The 13,714-nt window shown below is 42.6% G+C and overlaps 1 protein-coding gene across 2 annotated transcripts in view; it reads right to left on the bottom strand.

Moving 5' to 3' along the window:
• Window positions 1-4,156: 4,156 nt before the first annotated feature.
• The window catches only part of LOC147890138 (phospholipase D beta 2-like), a 124,507-nt gene continuing 114,949 nt past the window's right edge, over window positions 4,157-13,714 (bottom strand). Inside the window, exon 10 of one of the 2 annotated variants that reach the window (XM_087390179.1) lies at window positions 4,157-4,503. In XM_087390179.1, the coding sequence (XP_087246305.1) occupies window positions 4,210-4,503 (294 nt within the window). In that variant the 3' untranslated portion in view covers window positions 4,157-4,209. The remainder of the gene's footprint in view (window positions 4,504-13,714) is intronic. The other variant, XM_087390180.1, reaches the window with a different exon arrangement.

Genomic DNA, 13,714 nt, shown 5'->3' with positions numbered 1-13,714 from the left:
AAGAAGAGAAACTTCTATTTATCTGTTACTTCACAAGAAGCCTATACATCTCACAATCCTTCCTTCTTCTGATACATTTCCCTTCCTTGCTCTAGAGTTTTCCTAGAACATGTAACTTAGGCCGAAGTACACAACTCAAATTCTGATAGGCCGATTAATGTAAAGTGGGTTAGACTTGAAACCCTTGAAACACCCCACTTCCATTTGAACTCCATAGCAAAAATTATTTACAAAACTCTTGGTATGACCTCCCGCACTAGTACTACTAAAACTCACAAAACACTTCATAGGAATTAATTAATTTGTCACATAATAACACATACGTACATCCTTGCATGCATACATTCATACATAGATTTACGTAAATTCACATGGTAAAAGTATTTGCACTGCGTATAGATAATGCAATAAACTTATATTAACTTATGAGTGTAAAGCTAATAACACAGCACCCATAATTAACAGTTTCACCCTATTTTCTAAAAGATTTAAAAATGCTATTGAAGGCAATGCTCACTGGTACTTGTACTCTCTTGTTTATTTACACTATACCTTAACCCTTCATCATCCTAAAAATTCTACCACCCCATGTACACCACCCACCATGCATATAATTAGACAACTTCCCCTAGGCAGCTTTGATCTTCAAGGTCTTCATCACATCTCAAAGATTACGAAATTCCCCATCTTCCTCTGGACTCCATAGCAAAGAGGGCTTAAAACTTCGCATGCTAGAACACAATTTTGCATAAAATTAAAATCTATTGTAAAATTGTCTATAAAGGAAAGCACTAATTCCAACTTCTCTTTGTACATTTGAGAGCGGTTAGCACATGTTCCAATATGTACCTTGAGCAGAACAAAGAAAGTTGATTTTGTAATATCATTCCTCTTGAAGCTACAAAATTTTCAAGAAAAGAGGCATTTTGCATGAGTATACCTTTAGTCTTACACATTATCTCATTAGAGATCCAAAATGTGCAAACTGGTAAAAGGGAAACCTTAAAATATAACAATTTTAAGCTGCACACAAGCGGTTTCTTAAACATAGCACGTCCCCAAAGTTGAAAGAGTATGGGGAACATGCATGCATCTATAGCTATAATTCAGTTACGATCTACTAGAAAATGATTTTTATTGTACATAATTGTGCAACTGCTCCTCGATTAGTAGCATGCATGATTGCCAATGAAAGTTGTGCACCATTATTCAACCTAAAGTAGATGAAACATCAAAGTCAAAGCTAAAGTAAAACTGCTATATGTTAACAGGTAGGCACGACTGTTAGAGAAACTGCACCCTATTCAAGTCTAAAGTCGAACCCAAAGTTAGAATAGATTTTATTTTCTTACACCACTCGCATTGGCTGAAATCTCCACCTGGAGGCATCTGCTTGGACCCCTTCACCAGAGAGACACTTGGTGGAGCAATAGGTTCCCCACGAGGTCATCTCATGGGTCTAGTCCAGACTATGATCAGCCTTAGGCAATAGAAGATTTCTTATTTTTTTTGGATGGTGGCACAAGGAGGCTTACCCATTGGGCCTTGGTTGGAGCAGAATGCGAGTGGATGACAGATCCTACATTGCCTTTGGGGCTGCACATCAGCACAACAGATTTGGATGGGTGCTCTCCAGATCATTGCCAGTACGCAGAGAGGATGTAGAGGGATTTGACATGAGGATGGTTGCATGGATGATGGAGGGGGGCCATGCCTTCTCTATCGATCTTTCTTTCCCAGTCTACAAGATTCATGGACAATAGATCCTCAAGATAGAGGCATATGATGCAGTTCCTCCCTCCTAGTGGCAACGACCACTGCAATCTCTAGAGAATCGAACATTTGTTACAGTTTGGTGATGGGAGGCCACCATCGTGGCCATTAGGCAAGACATTATCTATACGGTCTCTGCCATTTGGGAGCGTGGGACTCAAGGATCAAGAGCTTGGTCTGTAGGCACTTTCTACACTTTTAATAATGGGTGAGGAATCTGTTGGATATATAGACCCCCACCCTAGCTGCGAGGATGCCCATTGTACGAGCAATTGGGAACGAGCCAAAGTCTAGACCGAGCGACTAGGTAGCAAAAATTTGTTTCATGATTATCAATAAAAGATAAAAAATACTCCCATGCATTGGTACAGTGCACGTGCAATGAAAAATGTTTTCACCCATATTGGATCCCATTCATCCATGATTAAGTTATCTTTTATACATAAGTCTACTATGCATATATTATGAATCCACTTACCGGTGCTATGCGAAAACTCATCATAGGTGTTGCTCCCATTTGTATATCATCTCTTTACGACGGATTTGTTCTGACTTGGCAACATCAACCTTTAGGTGGATTATTTACGTTTTCAAACTGTAATACATCTAGATTAAGTTTCCAAGATTTTCTAGAGTAGTTTTCTAGAGTAGGCCTCATGGAGACTAACCACATTTTGTAGTCTAATGGTAGCAACCAACACAAAACTCAGCCAAGACTACAAGTCAACCATAGGAGGAAGGAGAGCCATTGGATTCTCCTCATGTGCATCCTCAGAGCAATCAAGGAGAGCAAACTAGGGCCCTAATAGAACCATAACTATAATCTTCAACCCCAATCTAGCAGGGTGTGATTTTTCGATGAGGTTTTTATTGCAAGATTGTCAAAGAAGGCAATAAAATTTGTGAGCTCTTTTATATCCCCCTCCCACACATACAAATCCTCGAGATACTTTATCGGTATGTTTAAAGAAAATTTGACAATGTTGACGTCTCGTTGACGTGTTTTTGTTGTACATAAATCTCAATGCACCATGACCATTACTATCACTCCTAAGTAGTATATAATGCTTTTACAATCAAGGATTAAGGTAATAAAATTCTTAATCTAGTATTTGGCATCATCAAGGATTTGGCACACCCTTAATCCAGTATGAGCATGATCACATCATCATCAACATATACGATAATGAAGGCCATGGATCAACGCTCTCAACGAAGTGATGTCTTTAGTGACCTTGATGCCTCTAATGAATCCATCAATGTTTTAATAAGAAATTATTTCAAAAATGAATAAATGTATAGTAATCATCACATAAAACCATTGGAAGCTCCAATTCCTTTCTAAAAAAAGTCAAAACTTTTGATACATACATAATTTGTACTTTTGGACACCGGAAATGAGCTCAAAAGGCCCTGAAACCCTAGAAACAATTGTAAACATGGGTACCTTTTGATGCATTTGAAAAAAATCCATCTGAAAAAGAGTACAATCTGTAGGGCCCCAAAGGAGCCCGTGCCGACGCTAGCTCGTTCAGGATGTACTGTTTTCCAAATGGATTTTTTTCAAATGCATCAGAAGGTACCTGTGTATGTATCAAAAGTACAAATTATGTATGTATCAAAAGTTTGGTTTTTGTTGAAAGGGATTGAAACATGATATATGGAGAAACTAATATATGCACATAAAGGCATCTAGAATTTATGTAGATAAATTTAATGTCTTTATGTAGATAAATTTAATGTCTTCATGTAATCCATAGATATGGCTAAGACCTAAGTATAAGTGTGCATGAAAAATGTTTTCACACTTTTTAGGATGCCAAAAAGTTCATGAAAACTTTTCCTTCATTTAATGTAGGATTTTTGGTCTCTTTAGAGTTGAGATATTTTTGCCCACACCTAAAAAGAGTCATAGTGCATGTGTGTGTGTGGACGTCCCATGGGGGGTGGATCAAAGATTGTGTGAGGGGGGTTCTAAAAAAAGCTCATAGGTTTTTAAATAAAAGAGTGATATATTCCATTCAAAACAAAAAAAGCTCATAGGTTTTGTTTAGCTCTCGCAAAAGCTCGTGACCAAAAGCGTGCAAAAGATTTCCCCCGATCTAGCAAGACCGGCATGGGCTCCTTTGGGGCCCTGTAGGATGTACTTTTTCCCCAAATGGGATTTTTTAAAAACGCATCAAAAGGTACATGTGTTTATGTTGTTTCTAGGATTTTGGGGCCTTCTGAGTTCATTTCCAGTGTACGTTTTCTGCCTTCACCCTTTACATATATTAAGGAAGTGATCCATGCGTCTTTTAAACAATATAAATACTTCAATGTGCAGAGTAGAACACAAAACATAAAAACTTCAATGTACAAAATAGAACACAAAAAAGGAAAGCTTTGTACATGAAACTGTCCATTCTAAGAGAGTACCAATTGACTGTATACAATTCAGGATGTCAAAGAATCTGGCAAACTTGAGCTAGATCCCAGAGTCCTTCCACCGACATCAGGAAATTCTATGAAGTCTGGTAGCGGCACAACTGTTCCAGTCTGCTCCACCTTAACTGGGTATGGCAGAAGATGTCCTTCCATTTCTATCAGGTCTTTGGCAGTGTATTGCGACCAATAGAATTGTGCAATTTCTCTCACTTTCCTCACGCATTCCAAAGTCCAGGGCTCCATAAAACAATTTTCAGACTTTCGCAAGTGTTCAGCCCAAAGTGACCTTCGATAGCCATACACCTGATCAGCATCATTGAACTTCACAAAGTGAACTCAACCATTTTCACCACTCACTCAATGGCACTGCTAATATGTGGCATCAAATTTGTCATTTTAATCAATCAAACCAGAGTTATACCAGGCATGAAACAGCTCTGTTCTTCAGAAATAAACAAGGCATCAACGTCTTCTAGGAATATAGAACAGTCACAACAGAGATAATGATTCATTAGTCAAACCTGAGACTCCATCTTCTTCACCATTCTCTTAGCTTCCCCTTTTCTCACACATTTATGACTCAGTTTACAGCCCACCTACAGCCTTCTCTTTGCACGGGTACGTTTCTGTCAGCTATTTGAACTTCCCCTTCCATTGTTGCCGCTTTCTTTGATCGTCTCTCCTGCACTGTGTTACATTGTGTGGTCTCTTTCCAATTTGTCTGCCTTTTCTTATCCCCTATGTGTATTGCTTCCACAGCTCCCTCTGTGGCTCACAAGCCCCATATTCGAGAGCTCCAAGCTCTTTGAAGACCAGGCTGTCCTTTTCAGACAGCCTGCAAATTCTCCCTCGTCTTTCTCTATCTTGGCTCATTCCTTTCTGCTCAGCACTGATCCAAGAGCTGACTCTCATAAAAAACCTGAGGCCCTATCAAAGAAAGCCAGGCCACGGAGCTCCAAATAATGAACAAAGTAGAAGAACAAAACCTGCCCAAAAGTCCTGCAATCCTAGCCCAATAATCCTAGCTTGTCTGCTATCCTAGAGGCAATGCTGAATAGACTTAACAAGACTCAAGCACCAGGAGCAAGAGGGTCAGCTCCAAAACTGTTCCTCCAAAGATTTACTGCAATCCCTCCATGAATAAAGAGCCAAAAGAAAACAGTGACATTCCTGTCCATGAGGGATTTCCAAAGCCTTCTCCAAAAAGACCTCTGCACATCCTGAGTGATGTAAAAGCTCTCCCAATGAGGTACTCTGGATGGTCTCCAGCCTCTAGCTCTAATCTGAAATTTCCTGGCATTAAGGCTCATGGATTGATTACCTGCATCAATCCACTCCCATTCACTTGGGTCTCACTACAGATACAGGGAGTCTGTGGTGTCATCAAGGTGTACTACCAAGCATTTGAGGCCAAGATCAACTGGACCAAATCAGTCAGCTTCCTCACTAGAGCTAGAGTCCAATTATCTTGGCTCTAGATGCAAGGTGACTAAGAAGGTTCAAGAGATTGTGGAATGGGGGGCCATTCTTGGATCTCGTTGGACCCCACAAGGTCCAACATGAGATACTTAGGCTACCAAGTTGGCATTGACATTTCAGCGAAGCAGTAGATTGCTCATGTGCTAGAGAGTGTGACCCGCAAGCTCTTGTATTGGAGCTCGGCCAAACTCTCCCTAGCAGGGTAGGCCCTAGTGGCCAACCAGGTCCTGTTGGCCACAGCTTGATTAATATCCTTATGATGGTGTTTTCATAGAGGACACATGGGACAACGCAGGTGCTTGGTGTGCAACTTCTTGTGGGTAGGATCAAATGGCACGAGAAACACTAGAGCCAAGGTCCCCAGGCAGATGGTGGTCCTGTCCAAGACAAAGGGAGGACCTGGCATCATAGACCCAGATATTCAAACCAGAGCCCTTTTCGGCAAGCTAATAGTGTGTGGTCTCACCCCAGGCTTGGAGCCTTGGAAGCTCTTGCTTCAGAGAGGGTTTATTAGAAACCTCACCCACACAGAAGGCTAGTGGTAGCAGTCTCATTGGTGGATCTTCTTAGAGGGCCCCCTCATAGGAAGGACTCACCGTTGATGAGGAACCTGCATATACTTTGGCAGCGTCCGTTTGGGGGACTCGTTCGGGCGAGCCTATGGTGTCATGAGAAGTTTTAGTACCAAGTCCTTCTTTGGCATCTGGAGGTTCGAGATCAAGAGGGCTTCATGCTAGGGCAATTGTTGCATATTGGTTGGGTGTAGTGGGATAGTGGCCCGACCAATCATGGAGTTGTCTTCCCATTGAGATAGAGGCACCTGCAAGAGCCCTCTCTCTCTTCAGGAGGGCAAGCATGTGAATGCTAGAGATAGACTCCATCATCCCCCAGTCTTGGAGGGATGGACTACACAGAGTCTTAGCTCCTTGTAGGAACAAGAATGGAGAAGAATTGTGAACACTTGTGGCTGGATCACAAAGCCTAAAGCCTCAGCTTTCAGTGCTATACCCCACAAAGATGCATTTAATGCTTTTGTCATCAAGCTTGGATCGATTTTCAGCCGATACCAAAGCATATGCAACTGCCAATAGACCCAAATACTCTGAAATGATTCACCTTGGGCTTGTACCCATAAAATGCCTCAAAAGGCGTCCTGTCAACCAATGCTTGTACCCATAAAATGCCCCAATGCTTGTGTAGGGCAGCGATTCTGAATATATGTGGTTGTAACAATTGCTTCACCCCAAAATGCTTTTGACATTCAGCATACACCATGTCATCTCCATGAGAGTCATGTTCTTCCTCTTTGCAATTGGATTATGTTGAGGCGTGTACTATTTTGTGATGCTTTATGCCATGCTCCTTCAGGTATCCCTCAAAAGCATGTGAAGTATACTCTCTCCCATTGTCATAATTAAGTGTTCCAATTCTAGAATTGGTTTGGTTCTCAGCCAATGCTTTGACCTTCTTACACCAATTGAACACTTCAGATTTTCTTTTCATGAGAAAGAGCCAAGTGAACCTAGAATAATCATCAATGAATGTGATAAAATACCGATACCCTCTATGGGTTGTGACATTCATTGGTCCACAAACATCGCTATGCACAATCTGCAACACCCTTTGTGCTCTTACTAAACCTGGACCATCCTTTTGGAACGGCAGGCGATGCAACTTTCCAAGAGCACAAGCTTCACACACCTCTTGAGCGGGCTGTTGTAATTTTGGCAATCCTTCAACCATATTATGATTATGCAGATATGCCAAAGCTCTGTGATGTGCATGACCAAACCTGGCATGCCATAAATCACCTGGAGTAGCAGAAGAGACAGCCACAACATGCTGATTATAGGGCTGAGCATCAAGCTTGTAAAGACCCATGCTGGCCTCATAAGAGCCTGTAGCCACAATCTCATACTCTTTCTTTGGATCCTTGATCCTACATTAATCATCCTGAAATTCCACAAGCATGTGTTGATCATGAGCCATGGATGGAACTGAAACAAGATTTTCCTCAAGTCAGGAACATACTAGACATCACAGATATATTTTTTCTTTCCTGAATCCAAAAGGATGGGAACATCTCCCACTCGTGTGATGTCCTAAGTGGCATCATTGGCACAAGTAACCTCTCCGCCATGAACAGGTTTGATTTCTTCAAACTACTCTTTCCCGTGAGTCATGTGCTTCGATGCACCACTATCTAGATACCAAGTATCTATGGAAGCAAATGAAGAATCCCTAGATGAAGCAAGAGAAGCATCATGTGCAACTAAATCTCCCCTGGCACCAAAGTTGTTCTGAAATGCAATAAACGCATAATCCTTGCCTTCTTGTGCAAAGTTGCATGAGATGGTGAAGCATTGGCATTTTCAGCTGGTGCCACATAATTACTACTTGTGCCGTGCCTCTTTTCTCATTGGCAATCCTTTTCTGGCACTCTGCAATGTAATGACCAAGCTTTTTACAATAATTGCATCTGCCTTTCTTCACCTTTGCACCTTTATCTGCATTCCCTGCATTTGTGTTTGCATTCCCCTCCTTCTGGGCTGATAAGCATGGCTGGTATTTTTCTGAAATTCACCCTTTCCATAAGTGGCAAGTGCTTGCTCACTCTGACCAAAGGAATGGGGTGAATTGGAATCCTGTTTTCCTTCTGTAAGAGCAAGCCAACTAACTCCTCAAAACTGAGTGGAGCAGCCTTGAGCATAATGGTCACGGAAGTAACAAACGTATCATATGAGGGTGCCAGACTATTGAGGGTGATAGAGACCAATTTCTTGTCTTCTATATCCTCATCAATAGTTGCAAGCTCATCTCGAATGTCAATAATCTTTGCAACATAACATGAGCCTGCATGGACAAGTCATTGAGCTTCTTGTGCAAGGCAATGCTTCTGCTTCATTCTTCACATTCCACATACTTTTCACTCTATCCCAAGCTGTCTTTGAAGTCTTGCAAGACTTGATAGTGGACTTAATGTGTGTTTTCACAGACAATGCAATCAAAGACAAAGCTTGGGCATCCCTTCGATCAAACCTCCTCTGATCTTCTGTGGGAGCGACATGGGTAGTGGTAGTAGAACCCTGAGTGGTAGTGGAAGATGCACTAGAGTTAAGTGCACCAGGTCTAGTATCATCCCCATTCACAATGTCCCATAAGCCCTTTCCAACCAAGATATTCTTGAGTGTAAACGACCACAAAGCATGTTGGGTCCATCTAACTCATTTGCCTCAGTCATGGTGCCACAATTCGCATTGAGAGACATGATTGCAAGCTCAATAATAATTGCAAGTGTACCTGCAAAGGAAAAGACAGCATATGGACAACTGAAAAACCACAAATTGCTATGCAATCACAGCAATGGCATTCACTGACAGTGGCTGGTCTGAAATAGCAATTAATCTGCCCCAAAAATTCTTCTCAAACCTCAATCCCTTCCGGGATACAAAATACAATCAAGCACTATATTTCTGTCCCAAAAAGTTGTCCTCAACCACAGCCAAATCACTGGCTCAAATGCAATGTGCTTTTGCCCCCAAAATTAGTCTGTATCTCAGCCAAACAGTGGCTCACAACGCAATAGCAAACTCTTGCTCAATAGGCATCCAAAAGTGCATCAAATTACAAGGTTCCAAAATGCACAACACCTGAGCAATGATTTGCACTTAATGTGCAGTCCAAAACCATCCCAAATGCACTGACACTTGTGCAATGCAATTTGCAAGACATTTGTGCAATGCTATCTGCAAGAACCAACTGGGAGAGGCTGAAAATGAGCTCAAACAAAGATCAAGAGATGGAGCAGAGGAAATAGCTGAGCTAGGAATGGTGATCTGGAGAGGAAAATGGCAATCTGGAGAGGCAATGGGCAGCAATGTCGAGGCGTACGGTTAGCAAGAGCTGGTCCCGGGCTGCAAAGTCAAGGTGTACGGCTGTACGGATGGCGAGGCAGCTGTCCGGGGCTGTGGGCAACGAAATGTACGGAAATCAATAAAAATCAGCAAAACGATAATGATATTTCTGGTATCTTCTGATCTGTTTCTCAGAATGAAATTCTAAGTGAACAGCTCCGAAAGGGGGGTAAAACCTCAGTATAACTACTCAAAACTCCTCCGGGTTTCCCGACGCAGCTACAAAACTTTCGGTATCCAAAATTGCCGGGAAAAAATGCACACACGACGCAAAATGAAGTCACCCAGCTGAGGAGTGCTTCCTGGTGCAAAATCTCGCAACAAAACTGAAGCTCGAGATCACGTGAAGCTCGTGGGAGCTCAGGACAGCCAAAAGAGAAGTCGATTAGCAAGAACTAGCTTCTTCTCCACGATAGAAGTGCAACAGGAGCATGTGGGAGAACGGGGAAGCAAGTGACAAGGTTGGAAGGACTAGCTCTGATATCACATGTAGGAACAAGAATGGAGAAGAGTTGTGAACACAAGAGAACAAGAAGTGAATACAAGTGAACTCCAACTGAAAGGTTCAACCAAATGAAGTACAAGTACTTGGTATATACAGTCCAAGTACTAGAGCACACAAAAACTCTTAAATAGACTAAGTCCTAGTTTACCCTACACCACCCTATCATTGTATAAATCTCTACACTCCTCTGTACCTACTATGGACAATTCTCTAGTACAAGGGTGCTCTCAAGATTCAATATTTGCACCAAGCCCTTTGATCCTTCCGTCCCAATCATTAGGGGGGGCTTCTTTAGCTAGAGTCAGATGGAGATCCAAGTTGGATGGGACCTTGGACCTAATCAAGTGCAGAGGACTAGAGTAGTGGGCTCTTTGGGCAACAATCGGACCGTAGACCCAACTATAGTCACTTTGGGTCAGGATGTGTCATAGTGGCGCCTTTGGTTGTGAGAGGCCCAAATCTTTTGCGAGGTACAATGGATTTGGGTTAGTGGTTTTGGCCTTTCAGCATAGGGCACTCAGAGAGATGTGTTGAGGTACCCTTTTTCTTGTACACAACATGCATTGGTTGTCGCCTCCAAATGGACAAAGGATTTGGCAAATTGGCCACCTCCAATTGGAGGCAGCCTAGACAAAGGATTTGGCAAGGGGTCCTCTGAATTGTAGCTAGGATATAGAAGATGCAGGGGGACTTCACCTAGGGTATGGAAACTTGGCTAACATAGGGGGGTCACGCCTTCTCCATTGACATGGCTACACTAGCTTAAAGGGTCTAGGGACAGAGGGTCTTTCAGATCAAGGTACCAAATTTGACTCCTCGAGGATAGTATTTGGGAGCGGTTTCTAGCATCACTGCTTGGAACAACTAGGTTGCCTGTTACACTTGGTGATAGGAGGCCACTCGCTTAAAGGATCTAGGGACAGAGGGTCTTTCAGATCAAGGTACCAGATTTGACTCTTGGAGGATAGTATTTGGGAGCGGTTTCTAGCATCACTGCTTGGAACAACTAGGTTGCCCGTTACACATGGTGATGGGAGGCCACTAGGTTCCCCCCGACATCCACCCTCGTTGCCATTTGGCAACACATTATCTACACCCTCCATGTCATATGGGAGCACGGGACGTCGGGATCTCGAATGATCATTGAGAGATGGGTGCATTTCTAGGAAGGTTGCATGTGTCTTCTATGTATTCATAGATCGAGGTATTCGCTCGATGTATGTCTAGACCCCCACCTTGGTTGTTGGGCCCTCCCCATAGTCAGATGGGTTCTCTGAAAACAAGATGGTTGATAGTAGCCCGTGCATTTCCATTTGTTTTATGCCACATGAATTGCTGATTTGTATGGCTGATTTTCTTCAAGCATTAATAGAAAGTTGTTTTTTCTTGGGGGGGAAAAAGGGACAACCAGCTTGCAACCAACAGCTGAGATCATCATGATGTTCATCACCCCCCATGACTCCTAATTAGGGTAAAACTAACTAATACAAAGTCTCGAGGCACACACAAATACAATCAAGCCTTTTATTAAATCAAGACACTCAAAAAACACAAGTACAATCATATTTTAGGGAAGAGTAGCTAGGGCAGAAAGCCCTTGTTGACACATACATAAATAGAGAACTTAGAAAACACAACCTACATTCTGAAGATTGAGGTCTTGAACAATGCATTAAAGGTCTCAATATTGGTTTTCCTTCTTCATCTTCTGCAACCAGATTAGCATGATGCTCTTGGTGCTCCTTTTCTCCCTTTTTGAAGAAAAATGATTCATTGTGACAAAAGCATTTGTAGTATCGGCATTAAATATTATTTCCATCTTTCCATTTTGAAGAAGATGCAAGGGCAATATCCATCTTTGCTAATGTTTTCATCTTTGTCTCTACGATCTTTTTTAAGCAATAAGGCCGCTATATCCTCAAATGCGGTTGATGCATAAGTACTTCTAGGGAAGACTTACATTCTTCCTACGCTTGATTAGGACCGCCATCTTGTTCTCATCATCAGGATCACTTTTAAGACTTGTGAGTCAATTAACGATGGAGTACATTGCAAGTAAATGACACCGATCTCATCACTATCAGACATATTAAGCTCATAAAATTTAGGCTTTAGAAAGGCCTTAGAATTGGTAATTTTATTTTCTTCTGCGTGTTCCACAGACTCAGTTGGCCACTCAATATGGTGTATCAGAGAGACGGAAAGTGCAAGGCCGATGATGGCAATCACTCATTGACTATGCTACTTCCATGCTTTGAATTCTGCGGCTTGTAGTGAAGGAGCTTCCTAATTGCCATAGACTTATCTTCCATAGTCCCCATCGCATTAGAAGCAGTGACACTTGTCTTTGCCAGGTTTTTTTTTTCAATTAAAGACTTCTATTAAGTATGAAAGAAACTCGCAAGAAAAAGCTCAAAAGTGGGAATACTTCATGCAAAGCATGAGAGAAAAAGCTCCTCAAAAAGAGCTAGAAAAAAGCCATGGAGGAGGCTGAAAATGCCACCTCAGCCTTGTAGAAAACTCTAAGAAGAAGGGAGAACCCCTCCATTCTCTAAGGAAGATAGTCCTCCTAGCAGTGGCTGCTTGAGAAGTACCCTGCATGGTGCCCCAAATGGCCATTAGAGTATGAATAGTATCCATCCAAATATTGGCTAGAGTGTGAGCAGGGTGAACCTGAGATCCATCCATAGCCTCCATGCATCTGGCTCTCCAAATGTGCCATGCTGATATGCTAGCCAGTATCTCCTAGGAGGAATCCGCACAAGAATGCACAGCTCTGAAAGGTGAGATAGGGACAATATCCAAGGAGCATGACTTCACTATGTGGCATCGGATTGAGAAAGCCCATGAAGAGCCATGCCTCTTGTAGAATCATGAGGCCCCTTTAGAGTAAGTCAAGCAACTGAGCCTCGATCATAAAGAATAGAGAGGCTACAAAAGCACTGAAAATCTTGGCAACCCCCTTCCAAACTATCCTCGCCTGTCTGCAACCCCATAAGCAAACTACCGACATGCAATGAGACTCCTTTTTTGGAGTTCCACCAGACTTGACTTAGCATCCAGAGTAGTGGTTGCAATTAGGTCCTTTCTCACAGGTTGGTTTGTTTGCTCTTGTTAGAGCCGTGATAGGGATTGTATCACTCAGTTCAGAAGGCCTATAAGGAACTTTCTTTGGAGTGGACTTGATGGCATGGAAGATACTATAGCCAAGGTGGCTTGGGTACAATCATTCTCCCCACTCAGGAAGGGGGTCTTAACATTTGTACTTGCAGTGCAGAGCCTTACTCTTTTTTTTGCCGAAAAAACAGTGCTAATTATATTACTTCGAGAGCAAGATACAAAAGGTCAGCTTGTAGCTGACGGGCTGCGTTCACAAATCGGACACAGCCCTAAAAGGTAACAAAAATAAATCACTCTCTCACGGAGGGATAAGGCGAGTGTGAGTGAACAGCCATCGGGGTGGTGAGTAGCGCCACCGAAGGCCCTGCGAAGTCTGCTCGAAGAAGAGGCCCTGTGTGTCCCAAGCCCGGAGGAAGCGTCTCCGCTTCTCCCGACTGGCCCGGGAATCTCCCTGAATCTGGTCCCATTGGCCTCTGAGGGTATGAATAATCTCGCT

The sequence above is a fragment of the Dipteris shenzhenensis genome, chromosome 19 (assembly GCF_047967505.1).
Source record: "Dipteris shenzhenensis isolate YYH24624 ecotype China chromosome 19, Dip_SZ_1.0, whole genome shotgun sequence".
NCBI classification, from domain to species: Eukaryota; Viridiplantae; Streptophyta; class Polypodiopsida; order Gleicheniales; family Dipteridaceae; genus Dipteris; species Dipteris shenzhenensis.
Note: the sequence above shows the minus strand (reverse complement) of the source record. Positions and strands in the feature narration are given on the sequence as shown.